Below are 16830 nucleotides of genomic sequence, written 5' to 3'. Positions count from 1 at the left end.
GTGATGCGTAGTGTATAGTGTGGTGATAGGTAATGTATAGTGTACAGGGTGATGGGTAGTGTATAGTGTGGTGATAGGTAATGTATAGTGTACAGGGTGATGGGTAATGTATAGTGTGGTGATAGGTAATGTATAGTGTGGTGATGGGTAGTGTACAGTGTGGTGATGGGTAGTGTATAGTGTGGTGATGGGTAGTGTATAGTGTACAGGGTGATGGGTAGTGTATAGTGTACAGGGTGATGGGTAGTGTATAGTGTGGTGATGGGTAGTGTATAGTGTGGTGATGGGTAGTGTATAGTGTGGTGATGGGTAGTGTATAGTGTGGTGATGGGTAGTGTATAATGTGGTGATGGGTAGTGTATAGTGTGGTGATGGGTAGTGTATAGTGTGGTGATGGGTAGTGTATAGTGTGGTGATGGGTAGTGTATAGTGTGGTGATAGGTAATGTATAGTGTGGTGATGGGTAGTGTATAGTGTACAGGGTGATGGGTAGTGTATAGTGTATAGTGTGGAGATGGGTAGTGTATAGTGTGGTGATGGGTAGTGTATAGTGTACAGGGTGATGGGTAGTGTATAGTGTGGTGATGGGTAGTGTATAGTGTGGTGATGGGTAGTGTATAGTGTACAGGGTGATGGGTAGTGTATAGTGTACAGGGTGATGGGTAGTGTATAGTGTACAGGGTGATGGGTAGTGTACAGTGTACAGGGTGATGGGTAGTGTATAGTGTACAGGGTGATGGGTAGTGTATAGTGTACAGGGTGATGGGTAGTGTATAGTGTACAGGGTGATGGGTAGTGTATAGTGTACAGGGTGATGGGTAGTGTATAGTGTACAGGGTGATGGGTAGTGTATAGTGTGGTGATGGGTAGTGTATGGTGTAAAGTGTGGTGATGGGTAGTGTATAGTGTGGTGATGGGTAGTGTATAGTGTGGTGATGGGTAGTGTATAGTGTATAGGGTGATGGGTAGTGTATAGTGTGGTGATGGGTAATGTATAGTGTATAGTGTGGTGATGGGTAGTGTATAGTGTACAGGGTGATGGGTAGTGTATAGTGTGGTGATGGGTAGTGTATAGTGTACAGGGTGATGGGTAATGTATAGTGTGGTGATGGGTAATGTATAGTGTGGTGATGGGTAGTGTATAGTGTATAGTGTGGTGATGGGTAGTGTATAGTGTTGTGATGGGTAGTGTATAGTGTGGTGATAGGTAGTGTATAGTGTACAGGGTGATGGGTAGTGTATAGTGTGGTGATGGGTAGTGTATAGTGTACAGGGTGATGGGTAATGTATAGTGTGGTGATGGGTAATGTATAGTGTGGTGATGGGTAGTGTATAGTGTGGTGATGGGTAGTGTATAGTGTGGTGATGGGTAGTGTATAGTGTATAGTGATGGGTGATAGTGGGTGAATGTATAGTGTGGTGATGGGGGTAGTGTATAGTGTATAGTGTGGTGATGGGTAATGTATAGTGTGGTGATGGGTAGTGTATAGTGTATAGTGTGGTGATGGGTAGTGTATAGTGTGGTGATGGGTAGTGTATAGTGTGGTGATGGGTAGTGTATAGTGTATAGTGTGGTGATGGGTAATGTATAGTGTGGTGATGGGTAGTGTATAGTGTGGTGATGGGTAGTGTATAGTGTGGTGATGGGTAGTGTATAGTGTGGTGATGGGTAATGTATAGTGTATAGTGTGGTGATGGGTAGTGTATAGTGTACAGGGTGATGGGTAGTGTATAGTGTGGTGATGGGTAATGTATAGTGTACAGGGTGATGGGTAGTGTATAGTGTGGTGATGGGTAGTGGTGATGGGTAGTGTATAGTGTGGTGATGGGTAGTGTATAGTGTGGTGATGGGTAGTGTATAGTGTGGTGATGGGTAGTGTATAGTGTGGTGATGGGTAGTGTATAGTGTGGTGATGGGTAGTGTATAGTGTGGTGAGTGTATAGTGTGGTGATGGGTAGTGTAGTGTGGTGATGGGTAGTGTATAGTGTGGTGATGGGTAGTGTATAGTGTGGTGATGGGTAGTGTATAGTGTGGTGATGGGTAGTGTATAGTGTGGTGATGGGTAGTGTATAGTGTGGTGATGGGTAGTGTATAGTGTGGTGATGGGTAGTGTATAGTGTGGTGATGGGTAGTGTATAGTGTGGTGATGGGTAGTGTATAGTGTGGTGATGGGTAGTGTATAGTGTGGATGATGGGTGGTGTGTAGTGTAGTGTGGTGATGGGTAGTGTATAGTGTGGTGATAGTGTATAGTGTGGTGATGGGTAGTGTATAGTGTATAGTATAGTTGTGATGGGTAGTGTATAGTGTATAGTGTGTGGTGATGGGTAGTGTATAGTGTATAGTGTAGTTGTGATGGGTAGTGTATAGTGTGGTGATGGGTAGTGTATAGTGTGGTGATGGGTAGTGTACAGTGTGGTGATGGGTAGTGTATAGTGTGGTGATGGGGTGATGGGTATGGGTGTATAGTGTGGTGATGGGTAGTGTATAGTGTGGGTGATGGGTAGTGTATAGTGTGGTGATGGGTAGTGTATAGTGTATAGTGTGTGTGATGGGTAGTGTATAGTGTGGTGATGGGTAGTGTGGTGTAGTGTAGTGTGGTGATGGGTAGTGTATAGTGTGGTGATGGGTAGTGTATAGTGTGGTGATGGGTAGTGTATAGTGTGGTGATGGGTAGTGTATAGTGTGGTGATGGGGTGTATAGGTGAATGTATAGTGTGGTGATGGGTAGTGTGGTGATGTAGTGTATAGTGTGGTGATGGGTAGTGTATAGTGTGGTGATGGGTAGTGTAGTGTATAGTGTGGTGATGGGTAGTGTATAGTGTGGTGTGATGGGTGAAGTGTATAGTGTGGTGATGGGTAATGTGGTGATGGGTAGTGTACAGTGATGGGTTGTATAGTGTGTATAGTGTGGTGATGGGTAGTGTATAGTGTGGTGATGGGTAGTGTATAGTGTGGTGATGGGTAGTGTATAGTGTACAGGGTGATGGGTAGTGTATAGTGTACAGGTGATGAGTGTATAGTGTGGTGATGGGTAGTGTATAGTGTGTGATGGGTAGTGGTGATGGGTGGTAGTGTATAGTGTGGTGATGGGTAGTGTAGTGTGTGATGGGTAGTGTATAGTGTGGTGATGGGTAGTGTATAGTGTGGTGATGGGTAGTGTATAGTGTGGTGATGGGTAGTGTATAGTGTGGTGTGTAGTGTATAGTGTGGTGTAGGTGATGTGGTAGTGTATAGTGTGGTGATGGGTAGTGTATAGTGTGGTGATGGGTAGTGTATAGTGTGGTGATGGGTAGTGTATAGTGTGGTGATGGGTAATGTATAGTGTATAGTGTGGTGATGGGTAGTGTATAGTGTACAGGGTGATGGGTAGTGTATAGTGTGGTGATGGGTAATGTATAGTGTACAGGGTGATGGGTAGTGTATAGTGTGGTGATGGGTAGTGTATAGTGTGGTGATGGGTAGTGTATAGTGTGGTGATGGGTAGTGTATAGTGTGGTGATGGGTAGTGTATAGTGTGGTGATGGGTAGTGTATAGTGTGGTGATGGGTAGTGTATAGTGTATAGTGTGGTGATGGGGTGTAGTGTGATAGTGTATAGTGTGGTGATGGGTAGTGTATAGTGTATAGTGTGGTGATGGGTAGTGTATAGTGTGGTGATGGGTAGTGTATAGTGTGGTATGGGTAGTGTGTGGTGATGGGGTGTAGTGTATAGTGTGGTGATGGGTAGTGTATAGTGTGGTGATGGGTAGTGTATAGTGTGGTGATGGGGTGTATAGTGTATAGTGTATAGTGTGGTGATGGGTAGTGTATAGTGTATAGTGTTGTGATGGGTAGTGTATAGTGTATAGTGTGGTGATGGGTAGTGTATAGTGTATAGTGTTGTGATGGGTAGTGTATAGTGTGGTGATGGGTAGTGTATAGTGTGGTGATGGGTAGTGTACAGTGTGGTGATGGGTAGTGTATAGTGTGCTGATGGGTAGTGTATAGTGTGGTGATGGGTAGTGTATAGTGTGGTGATGGGTAGTGTATAGTGTGGTGATGGGTAGTGTATAGTGTATAGTGTGGTGATGGGTAGTGTATAGTGTACAGGGTGATGGGTAGTGTATAGTGTATAGTGTGGTGATAGGTAGTGTATAGTGTGGTGATGGGTAGTGTATAGTGTACAGGGTGATGGGTAGTGTATAGTGTGGTGATGGGTAGTGTATAGTGTATAGTGTGGTGATGGGTAGTGTATAGTGTATAGTGTGGTGATGGGTAGTGTATAGTGTGGTGATGGGTAGTGTATAGTGTATAGTGTGGTGATGGGTAGTGTATAGTGTATAGTGTGGTGATGGGTAGTGTATAGTGTGGTGATGGGTAATGTATAGTGTGGTGATGGGTAGTGTATAGTGTGGTGATGGGTAGTGTATAGTGTGGTGATGGGTAGTGTATAGTGTGGTGATGGGTAGTGTATAGTGTGGTGATGGGTAGTGTATAGTGTATAGTGTACAGTGTGGTGATGGGTAGTGTATAGTGTGGTGATGGGTAGTGTATAGTGTGGTGATGGGTAGTGTATAGTGTGGTGATGGGTAGTGTATAGTGTGGTGATGGGTAGTGTATAGTGTGGTGATGGGTAGTGTATAGTGTATAGTGTGGTGATGGGTAGTGTATAGTGTGGTGATGGGTAGTGTATAGTGTGGTGATGGGTAGTGTATAGTGTACAGGGTGATGGGTAGTGTATAGTGTGGTGATGGGTAGTGTATAGTGTGGTGATGGGTAGTGTATAGTGTACAGTGTGGTGATGGGTAGTGTATAGTGTGGTGATGGGTAGTGTATAGTGTGGTGATGGGTAATGTAGTGTATAGTGTATAGTGTGGTGATGGGTAGTGTATAGTGTACAGTGTGGTGATGGGTAGTGTATAGTGTGGTGATGGGTAGTGTATAGTGTATAGTGTGGTGATGGGTAATGTATAGTGTGGTGATGGGTAGTGTATAGTGTGGTGATGGGTAGTGTATAGTGTGGTGATGGGTAGTGTATATTGTGGTGATGGGTAGTGTATAGTGTGGTGATGGGTAGTGTATAGTGTGGTGATGGGTAGTGTATAGTGTGGTGATGGGTAATGTATAGTGTGGTGATGGGTAATGTATAGTGTACAGTGTGGTGATGGGTAGTGGACAGTGTGGTGATGGGTAGTGTATAGTGTGGTGATGGGTAGTGTATAGTGTGGTGATGGGTAGTGTATAGTGTATAGTGTGGTGATGGGTAGTGTATAGTGTGGTGATGGGTAGTGTATAGTGCATAGTGTGGTGATGGGTAGTGTATAGTGTGGTGATGGGTAGTGTATAGTGTGGTGATGGGTAGTGTATAGTGTGGTGATGGGTAGTGTATAGTGTGGTGATGGGTAGTGTATAGTGTGGTGATGGGTAGTGTATAGTGTGGTGATGGGTAGTGTATAGTGTGGTGATGGGTAGTGTAGTGTATAGTGTGGTGATGGGTAGTGTATAGTGTGGTGATGGGTAGTGTATAGTGTGGTGATGGGTAATGTAGTGTATAGTGTACAGGGTGATGGGTAGTGTATAGTGTATAGTGTGGTGATGGGTAATGTAGTGTATAGTGTACAGGGTGATGGGTAGTGTATAGTGTGGTGATGGGTAATGTATAGTGTACAGTGTGGTGATAGGTAGTGTATAGTGTGGTGATGGGTAGTGTAGTGTATAGTGTGGTGATGGGTAGTGTAGTGTACAGTGTGGTGATGGGTAGTGTAGTGTATAGTGTGGTGATGGGTAGTATAGTGTACAGTGTGGTGATGGGTAGTGTAGTGTATAGTGTGGTGATGGGTAGTGTAGTGTAGTGTACAGGGTGGTGATGGGTAGTGTAGAGTATAGTGTGGTGATGGGTAGTGTAGTGTATAGTGTGGTGATGGGTAATGTATAGTGTGGTTACACCTGCATTGTTTGCTGTTTGGGGTTTTAGGCTGGGTTTCCGTTACAGCACTTTGAGATATCAGCTGATGTACGAAGGGCTATATAAATAAATTTGATTTGATTTTGATTTGGTGATGGGTAGTGTAGTGTACAGGGTGGTGATGGGTAGTGTAGTGTATAGTGTGGTGATGGGTACTGTAGTGTACAGGGTGATGGATAGTGTAGTGTACAGGGTGATGGGTAATGTAGTGTACATGGTGGTTATGGGTAATGTAGTGTACAGGGGGATGGGTAATGTAGTGAGCACGGGATGGGTAATGTAGTGTACAGGGTGATGATGGGTAATGCAGTGTACAGGGTGATGGGTAATGTAGAGTACACAGTGATGGGTAATGTAGTGTACACGGTGGTTATGGGTAATATAGTGTACAGGGTGATGGGTAATGTAGTGTACATGGTGATGGGTAATGTAGTTTACATGGTGATGATGGGTAATGTAGTGTACATGGCGATGGGTAATGTAGTGTACAGCATGTGATGGGTAATGTAGTGCACAGGGTGATGATGGGTAATGTAGTTTACATGGCGATGATGGGTAATGTAGTGTACATAGTGATGATGGGTAATGTCATGTACAGTGTGGTGATGGGTAATGTAGAGTACATGGTGATGGGTAATGTAGTGTACAGGGTGGTTATGGGTAATGTAGTGTACATGGTGATGGGTAATCGAGTGTACAGGGTGATGATGGGTAATGTAGTGTACAGGGTGATGATGGGTAATGCCATGTACAGTGTGGTGATGGGTAATGTAGTGTACATGGTGATGGGTAATGTAGTGTATAGGGTGGTGATGGGTAATGTAGTGTATAGGGTGGTGATGGGTAATGTAGTGTATAGGGTGGTTATGGGTAATGTAGTGTACAGGGTGATGGGTAATGTAGTGTACATGGTGATGGGTAATGTAGTGTACACTGTGATGGGTAATGTAGTGTACATGGTGATGGGCAATGTAGTGTACATGGTGATGGGTAATGTAGTGTACATTGTGATGGGTAATGTAGTGTACAGGGTGGTGATGGGTAATGTAGTGTATATGGTGGTTATGGGTAATGTAGTGTACATTGTGATGGGTAATGTAGTGTACAGGGTGATGGGTAATGTAGTGTACATGGTGGTGATGGGTAATGTAGTGTACATGGTGGTTATGGGTAATGTAGTGTACATTGTGATGGGTAATGTAGTGCACATGCTGATGGGTAATGTAGTGTACAGGGTGGTGATGGGTAATGTAGTGTACAGGGTGGTTATGGGCCATGTGGTGTACATGGTGGTTATGGCTAATGTAGTGTACATGGTGATGGGTAATGTAGTGTACAGGGTGATGATGGGTAATGTCATGTACAGTGTGGTTATGGGTAATGTAGTGTACAGGGTGATGGGTAATATAGTGTACAGGGTGATGGGTAATGTAGTGTACAGGGTGGTGATGGGTAATGTAGTGTACAGGGTGAGGGGTAGAGGTGATTTGAGAAAGGCTTTACAACCTCACACTTGAAGGGCTTCTCTCCAGAGTGTTGTAGAGAGTGAACCTTTAGCGACATGCCCCGCTTGAATGACTTCCCACACGTCTCACAGGTGAACGGCATGTCCTTGGTGTGGGCTAGACAGACAGACAGACAGTCAGTAAGACAGAACTATCACCAGTTACAGACATGTCCTTAGAATCTACACAGGAAACAAATCAGACATAATTGAATGTCTCTCTACAGGACCATATCCACTGACTACAGTATCTTTACTCCTACTGCCACATTCCCCCGTCCCCATCCAGTCTGACCCCCCTGTCCCCATCCAGTCTGACCCATCCCCCCTGTCCCCAACCAGTCTGACCCCCCTGTCCCCATCCAGTCTGACCCATATCCCCTGTCCCCATCCAGTCTGACCCCCCTGTCCCCATCCAGTCTGACCCCCTGTCCCCATCCAGTCTGACCCATCCCCGCCGTCCCCATCCAGTCTGACCCATTCCCCCCATCCCCATCCACTCTGACCCATCCCCCTGTCCACATCCAGTCTGACCCATTCCCCCCGTCCCCATCCAGTCTGACCCATTCCCCCCATCCCCATCCACTCTGACCCATCCCCCTGTCCCCATCCAGTCTGTCCCATTCCCCCTGTCCCCATCCAGTCTGACCCATCCCCCTGTCCCCATCCAGTCTGACCCATTCCCCCATCCCCATCCACTCTGACCCATTCCCCCGTCCCCATCCAGTCTGACCCATTCCCCTACCTGTCCCCATCCAGTCTGACCCATCCCCCCTGTCCCCATCCAGAGTGACCCATTCCCCCCTGTCCCCATCCAGTCTTCGACCATCCACCCGAAGGAAGAGCGGCGAACGGGATCCCCATTATTCCTGTGGTTAGACCTTTCCTGGTACACGCTCTGGATAGTCGACCATTTGGGTCCGGGCTAATCAGGGAAGCCACCATCTAACTGGCCATTCAGATGCAGGGGAGTCATGAGGAGATAAGCAGTCTCTTCCTCACTGACTCTGCTGTGTTTCCCATGATACTAGGCCTTCCCTGGTTGGCTCGTCATAACCCCACCATTTTCTGGCAACAGAGGGCTCTCACAGGGTAGTCACGAGAGTGCTCGGGGAGGTGTGTAGGGGTTTCCGTTGGTGCTACCACGGTGGAAAGTCCAGACCAGGTCTCCACCGTACACATTCCCCTAGAATATGCCGATTTGGCTCTCGAGACTCAAGGAAGGCGACTCAATTACCACCCCATCGTCGGGGGATTATGCGATAAATCTCCTGGTAGACGCTGCACATCCCAGAAGTCACGTGTGTCCCCTGTCGCAAGCGGAGACGGCGGCTATGGAGACATATGTCTCTGAATCCCTGCGTCACAGGTACATTCGGTCTTCCACTTCACCCGTCTCCTCAAGTTGATTTTTTTGTGAATAAGAAAGAGGGAGGTCTGCGCTCGTGCATTGACTATCGAGGTCTCAATCAAATCACGGTGAGGTACAGTTACCTGCTACCTCTTATCGCCATGGCGATTGAGTCAATGCACGGGGCGAGCTTCTTCACTAACCTGGATCCCAGGAGTGCTTACAACCTGGTGCATATCCGGGAGGGAGACGAGTGGAAGACGGCGTTTAGTACCACCTCAGGGCATTATGAGTACCTCGCCTCGGGTTGATGAATGCTGCATCAGTCTTCCAATCCTTTGTAGACAAGATTTTCAGGGAACTGCACGGGTTGGGTTTAGTGGTGTGTATCGATGACATTCTGATATACTCCGCTACATGCGCCGAGCATGTGTCCTTGGTGCGCAAGGTACTTGGACGACTGTTGGAGCATGACCTGTATGTCAAGGCTGAGAAATGCCTGTTCTTTCAGCCGGCCGTCTCCTTCCTGGGGTATCACATTTCCACATCAGGGTTGGAGATGGAGAGTGACCGCATTGCAGCCGTGCGTAATTGGCCGACTCCCACCACGAATTTTAGGGTTTGCCAATTACTAGGCGGAGAGTGCTGGCCCATCCAGATCCCTCTTTGGCGTTCATAGTGGAGGTGGACGCGTCCGAGGCTGGGATAGGAGCCGTGCTCTCTCAGCGCTCGGCACGCCACCGAAGCTCCACCCCTGTGCTTTCTTTTCGAAGAAGCTCAGCCTGGCGGAGCGGAACTATGATGTGGGGGACCGGGAGCTGTTGGCTGTGGTTAAGGCTTTGAAGGCGTGGAGACATTGGCTTGAGGGGGCTAAACACCCTTTTCTCATCTGGACTGACCACCACAACCTGGAGTACATCCGGGCAGCTAGGAGACTGAATCCTCATCGGGCAAGGCGGGCCATGTTCTTTACCCGTTTTGTGTTTCCCTGTCCTACAGACCAGGTTCCCAGAAGGTGTAGGCAGACGCACTGTCCTGGCTGTATGACACAGAGGAGTGGCCCTTGGATCAGACTCCCATTCTCCTGGCCTCCTGCCTGGTAGCGCCGGTCGCGTGGGAGCTGGATGCGGACATTAATCAGGTGTTACGTACAGAGCCTGCTCGCCTCCAGTGTCCCGTCAGGCGTTACGTACAGAGCCTGCTCCCCTCCAGTGTCCCGTCAGGCGTTACGTACAGAGCCCACTCCTCTCCAGTGTCCCGTCAGGCATTACGTACAGAGCCCGCTCCCCTCCAGTGTCCCGTCAGGCGTCAGTACATTCCATCTGCTGTCCGTGACCAGTTGATCTATTGGGCCCAAACATCACCCTCCTCTGGTCATCCGGGGATCAGTACGCTCCAGCTGCTGTCAGTTGATCTATTGGGCCCACACATCACCCTCCTCTGATCATCCGGGGATCAGTCGGACGGCGCTCTGTCTAACTGGGAAGTACTGGTGGCCCACCTTGGCTAAGGATGTAAGGGGTAATGTTTCCTCCTGCTCGGTGTTGGCCCAGTGTAAGGCTCCTAGACACCTGCCCAGAGGTAAGCTATATCCCTTACCCGTTCCACAACGGCCTTGGTCACACCTGTCGGTAGATTTTCTGACGGATCTTCCTCTCTCACAGGGCAACACCACGATCCTGGTCGTTGTTTACACACGTCTTCCGGCACTACGGGGTGCCTGAGGATATAGTGTCTGATCGAGGTCCCCAGTTCACATCGGGAGTCTGGAGGGCGTTCATGGAACGTCTGGGGGTCTCGATCAGCCTCACCTCGGGTTTCCACCCTGAGAGTAATGGGCAGGTGGAAAGAGTGAACCAGGATGTGGGCAGGTTTCTGCGGTCCTATTGCCACTCACCAGTGGGCAGAATTCGTGCCCTGGGCAGAGTACTCAGAGTTACCATGCCGATAGTACTCACAGACCGTTACTATGATGTTACCATGCTGATGGTACTCACAGACCTTTACTATGATGTTACCATGCCGATAGTACTCACAGACCGTTACTATGATGTTACCATGACGATAGTACTCACAGACCGTTACTATGATGTTACTATGCCGATAGTACTCACAGACCGTTACTATGATGTTACCATGCCGATAGTACTCACAGACCGTTACTATGATGTTACCATGCCGATGGTACTCACAGACCGTTACTATGATGTTACCATGCCGATAGTACTCACAAACCGTTACTATGATGTTACCATGCCGATAGTACTCACAGACCGTTACTATGATGTTACCATGCTGATGGTACTCACCAACCATGTGCTTTCTGACGTGGGCCATGGTGTAGAACTTCTTCTCACAGATCTCACAGCAGAACTTCTTCTCAGCGTAACCGTGAACAATCTTGTTGTGCTCATGGAGAGACCAGAGCTTCTTAAAGGCCTTGCCACACGTTACACACTGAAACACACACTCATTGAACTCAGTGGATGACACAATTCAGTTGAAATGGTGCATGGTGCAGTGGTACTGTAGTAGTAGTAGTAGAGGTATTGTTGTAGTAGTGGTGCAGTAATAGTAGTAATGGTATAATAGTATTGTTCTTGTAGTAATACTGTTGTAATTGTCACTAACCCATACAGTCTTCTCACAGTTGGTAGTGCAGTAGACAGCAGTAGTAGTAGTAGTAGTAGTAGTGTAGTAGTAGTAGTAGTAGCAGTGGTGGTAATAGTAGTAGTAGCAACAGTAGTAGTAGTAGCAGTAGTAGTAGTCGTAGTAGTGGTAGTAGTAGTGGTAGTAGTAGTAGTAGCAGGGGGAGTAGTGGTAGTAGTAGTAGCAACAGTAGTAGTAGTAGTAGCCGTAGTATCAGTGGTAGTAGTAGTAGTAGTAGTAGTAGTGGCAACAGTAGTAGTAGTAGTAGTAGTAGTAGTAGTAGTAGTAGTAGTGGCAACAGTAGTAGTAGTAGTAGTAGTAGTAGTGGCAACAGTAGTAGTAGTAGCAGTAGTGGCAACAGTAGTAGTAGCAGTGTAGCAGTAGAATTAGTAGTAGTAGTAGTATCAACTGTAGTAGTAGTAGTAGTAGCAACAGTAGTAGTAGTAGCATCAGTAGCAGTAGTAGCAACAGTAGTAGTAGTAGTAGTAGTAGTAGCAACAGTAGAATCAGTAGTAGCAATAGTAGTAGTAGTAGTAGTAGTAGTAGTAGTAACAGTAGTAGTAGTAGTAGTAGCAACAGTAGCATCAGTAGTAGCAATAGTAGTAGTAGTAGTAGTAGTAGTAGTAGTAGTAGCAACAGTAGCATCAGTAGTAGCAATAGTAGTAGTAGTAGTAGTAGTAGTAGCAACAGTAGTAGCAGTAGTAGTAGTAGTAGTAGTAGTAGTAGCAACAGTAGAATCAGTAGTAGCAATAGTAGTAGTAGTAGTAGTAGTAGTAGTAGTAACAGTAGTAGTAGTAGTAGTAGCAACAGTAGCATCAGTAGTAGCAATAGTAGTAGTAGTAGTAGTAGTAGTAGTAGTAGTAGTAGTAGTAGTAGTAGCAACAGTAGCATCAGTAGTAGCAATAGTAGTAGTAGTAGTAGTAGTAGTAGCAACAGTAGCATCAGTAGTAGCAATAGTAGTAGTAGTAGTAGTAGTAGTAGCAACAGTAGCATCAGTAGTAGCAATAGTAGTAGTAGTAGTAGTAGTAGTAACAGTAGTAGCAGTAGTAGTAGTAGTAGTAGCAGTAGTAGTAGTAGTAGTAGTAGTAGTAGTAGTAGTAGTAGCAACAGTAGCATCAGTAGTAGCAATAGTAGTAGTAGTAGTAGTAGTAGTAACAGTAGTAGCAGTAGTAGTAGTAGTAGTAGTAGTAGTAGTAGTAGTAACAGTAGTAGCAGTAGTAACAGTAGTAGTAGTAGTAGTAGTAGTAGTAGTAGTAGTAGTAGTAGTAGTAGTAGTAGTAGTAGTAGTAGTAGTAGTAGTAGTAGTAGTAGTAGTAGTAGTAGTAGTAGTAGTAACAGTAGTAGCAGTAGTAGCAGTAGTAGTAGTAGTAGTAGTAGTAGTAGTAGTAGTAGTAGTAGTAGTAGTAGTAGTAGTAGTAGTAGTAGTAGTAGTAGTAGTAGTAGTAGTAGTAGTAGTAGTAGTAGTAGTTACTGACCTGTATAGTCTTCTCACAGTTGGTCTGATGGTGCAGTAGTAGTTCACTCTCCAGAAGGAAGCGTTTTCCACATTTGTTGCAGATTTGCATGCGGTTGTGAGTGACGTTCATGTGTTTCTCCAGATACCAGCGGTTGTTGAAGACTCTGGGACATTTCTTACAGGGGAAGTGTTGCTTCTCCTCCAGTCTGACCATCTGACCTACACTCTCAGGATTCTGCTTCCTCTTCCTGCCCTGGTGACGGTTGGCAAGGGTGGCGTCACCAAGGGTCTGCCGCATGGTTGTCGTGGCGACCTCCAGGGTTCTAGGCCCCGGACGAGGCCTGTTCATCATAATAGACTCCTCTGCTGGTATGTTCATATCATTGTTCTCCTCTTCCTCTTCCTCCTCTTCATCCTCTTCACTGCTGTTCTCCATCTCCTCCCCTCTCTCTCTCTGCTCTTCATCCTCCTCCTCTTCATCCTCCCCGACCTGCCCATCATCATCATCCTTTTCCTTGTTCTCCTCTTCCTCCTCGTTCCTCTGGTCACCATGGGAGCGGGTGAACATGGCGGTGGTATATGTGGCGACAGCCTTGCTCTCTGACCCCTTGGAGACGTTGAGTGTCTGGTTATTCAGGTTGACCTCTACGATGATCTGCTCCCCGCCCCCCTCCAGCTTAAACAGACCCCTCCCTCCTCCTCCCCCACTCTCCCTGTCCTCTTGTTGGTAGTAGTACTGCTTGGCCTGGGACTGGGAGGAGATCTGGGAGGAGGGAGGGTGATGCTGCTGGCCCTTTCCATGTCCGTCTTCCACCCTCACAGAGAAAGGGCTGTTCCCCTCCCGAGTGTACACCCTCTCTAACTCTGCCCTCCCTAACTCTGCCTCCTGCTTGATCTCCCGGTACAGCTGACTGCCGGGGGTCGTTGTCATGGAATCAGGATCTCCCAGGCCATCCTGATTGGCCAGGTTGTCTACCGCGGCCCTTAGCGATTGGCTGCTGATGAGGTCACGGCAAGAAGCTGCAATGTCCGTCATCTGCAGCAGGGTGGCGGCGTTGAGCACGTCTCTGACGCTACGGCTACTGACCAACAGACGGGAGGTGTAGATGAAGTTAAGGATCTGCTGTAGGCCCTGGGAAGAGAGACAGACAGGAGTTATCTACTGTAGGCCCTGGGAGGAGAGACTGACAGGACTTATCTGCTGTAGGCCCTGGGAGGGGAGACAGACAGGAGTTATCTACTGTAGGCCCTGGGAGGAGAGACAGACAGGAGTTATCTACTGTAGGCCCTGGGAGGAGAGACAGACAGGAGTTATCTACTGTAGGCCCTGGGAGGAGAGACAGACAGGAGTTAACAATGTAGGCCCTGGGAGGAGAGACAGACAGGAGTTATCTACTGTAGGCCCTGGGAGGAGAGACAGACAGGAGTTATCTACTGTAGGCCCTGGGAGGAGAGACAGACAGGAGTTATCTACTGTAGGCCCTGGGAGGAGAGACAGACAGGAGTTATCTACTGTAGGCCCTGGGAGGAGAGACAGACAGGAGTTATCTACTGTAGGCCCTGGGAGGAGAGACAGACAGGAGTTATCTACTGTAGGCCCTGGGAGGAGAGACAGACAGGGGAGGCCCTGGGGAGAGACAGACAGGAGTTATCTACTGTAGGCCCTGGGAGGAGAGACAGACAGGAGTTATCTACTGTAGGCCCTGGGAGGAGAGACAGACAGGAGTTATCTACTGTAGGCCCTGGGAGGAGAGACAGACAGGAGTTATCTACTGTAGGCCCTGGGAGGAGAGACAGACAGGAGTTATCTACTGTAGGCCCTGGGAGGAGAGACAGACAGGAGTTATCTACTGTAGGCCCTGGGAGGAGAGACAGACAGGAGTTATCAATGTAGGCCCTGGGAGGAGAGACAGACAGGAGTTATCAATGTGGGCCCTGGGAGGAGAGACAGACAGGAGTTATCTACTGTAGGCCCTGGGAGGAGAGACAGACAGGAGTTATCAATGTGGGTAACACTTTATTCGGATAGTTCATCTGCAGATGCAGTAACGTTTCATCGATCTACCCTGAACAAAACAATAAACCCAACATGCAACAATTTACAGTTCATAGAAAGGAAATAAGCCAAATGTAATGAATTCATTAGGCCCTGATTTACGGATTTGACATGACTGGGACTACAGATATACTATTGGTGACAGATACATAAAAAAAGGAGTGTGGATCAGACAACCAGTCAGTATCTGGTGTGGATCAGACAACCAGTCAGTATCTATCTGGTGTGGATCAGAAAACCAGTCAGTATCTATCTGGTGTGGATCAGAAAACCAGTCAGTATCTGGTGTGGATCAGAAAACCAGTCAGTATCTATCTGGTGTGGATCAGAAACCAGTCAGTATCTGGTGTGGATCAGACAACCAGTCAGTATCTGGTGTGGATCAGAAAACCAGTCAGTATCTATCTGGTGTGGATCAGAAACCAGTCAGTATCTGGTGTGGATCAGACCAGTCAGTACCAGTCAGTATCTGGTGTGGATCAGAAAACCATCTGGTGTGGATCAGAAAACCAGTCAGTATCTATCTGGTGTGGATCAGAAAACCAGTCAGTATCTGGTGTGGATCAGACAACCAGTCAGTATCTGGTGTGGATCAGACAACCAGTCAGTATCTGGTGTGGATCAGAAAACCAGTCAGTATCTGGTGTGGATCAGACAACCAGTCAGTATCTGGTGTGGATCAGAAAACCAGTCAGTATCTGGTGTGGATCAGACAACCAGTCAGTATCTGGTGTGGATCAGACAACCAGAACCAGTCAGTATCTGGTGTGGATCAGACAACCAGTCAGTATCTGGTGTGGATCAGAAAACCAGTCAGTATCTGGTGTGGATCAGACAACCAGTCAGTATCTGGTGTGGATCAGAAAACCAGTCAGTATCTGGTGTGGATCAGACAACCAGTCAGTATCTGGTGTGGATCAGACAACCAGTCAGTATCTGGTGTGGATCAGAAAACCAGTCAGTATCTGGTGTGGATCAGACAACCAGTCAGTATCTGGTGTGGATCAGAAAACCAGTCAGTATCTGGTGTGGATCAGACAACCAGTCAGTATCTGGTGTGGATCAGACAACCAGTCAGTATCTATCTGGTGTGGATCAGAAAACCAGTCAGTATCTATCTGGTGTGGATCAGAAAACCAGTCAGTATCTGGTGTGGATCAGAAAACCAGTCAGTATCTGGTGTGGATCAGACAACCAGTCAGTATCTATCTGGTGTGGATCAGAAAACCAGTCAGTATCTATCTGGTGTGGATCAGAAAACCAGTCAGTATCTGGTGTGGATCAGAAAACCAGTCAGTATCTGGTGTGGATCAGACAACCAGTCAGTATCTATCTGGTGTGGATCAGAAAACCAGTCAGTATCTATCTGGTGTGGATCAGAAAACCAGTCAGTATCTATCTGGTGTGGATCAGAAAACCAGTCAGTATCTATCTGGTGTGGATCAGAAAACCAGTCAGTATCTATCTGGTGTGGATCAGACAACCAGTCAGTATCTGGTGTGATCAGAGAACCAGTCAGTATCTGGTGTGGATCAGACAACCAGTCAGTATCTGGTGTGATCAGAAAACCAGTCAGTATCTGGTGTGGATCAGACAACCAGTCAGTATCTGGTGTGGATCAGAGAACCAGTCAGTATCTGGTGTGATCAGACAACCAGTCAGTATCTGGTGTGGATCAGAAAACCAGTCAGTATCTGGTGTGATCAGACAACCAGTCAGTATCTGGTGTGGATCAGAGAACCAGTCAGTATCTGGTGTGGATCAGAGAACCAGTCAGTATCTGGTGTGGATCAGAGAACCAGTCAGTATCTGGTGTGGATCAGAGAACCAGTCAGTATCTGGTGTGATCAGAGAACCAGTCAGTAGCTG

At 47.2% G+C, this 16830-nt stretch overlaps 1 protein-coding gene across 1 annotated transcript in view; it reads right to left on the bottom strand.

Annotated features, from left to right (window-relative positions):
- Positions 1 to 16830, bottom strand: part of zbtb47b (zinc finger and BTB domain containing 47b) — a 127735-nt gene that overhangs the window by 51021 nt on the left and 59884 nt on the right. The window contains exons 3-5 of the mRNA XM_046355390.1: positions 12925 to 14037; positions 11110 to 11257; positions 7452 to 7567 (exon numbers count right to left, since the gene is read on the bottom strand). Of these exons, the coding sequence (XP_046211346.1) occupies positions 7452 to 7567; positions 11110 to 11257; positions 12925 to 14037 (1377 nt within the window). The remainder of the gene's footprint in view (positions 1 to 7451; positions 7568 to 11109; positions 11258 to 12924; positions 14038 to 16830) is intronic.

This window comes from Oncorhynchus gorbuscha, linkage group LG07, assembly GCF_021184085.1.
Source record: "Oncorhynchus gorbuscha isolate QuinsamMale2020 ecotype Even-year linkage group LG07, OgorEven_v1.0, whole genome shotgun sequence".
Classification (NCBI taxonomy): Eukaryota; Metazoa; Chordata; class Actinopteri; order Salmoniformes; family Salmonidae; genus Oncorhynchus; species Oncorhynchus gorbuscha.
This window is presented reverse-complemented; position numbering and strand designations above follow the sequence as displayed.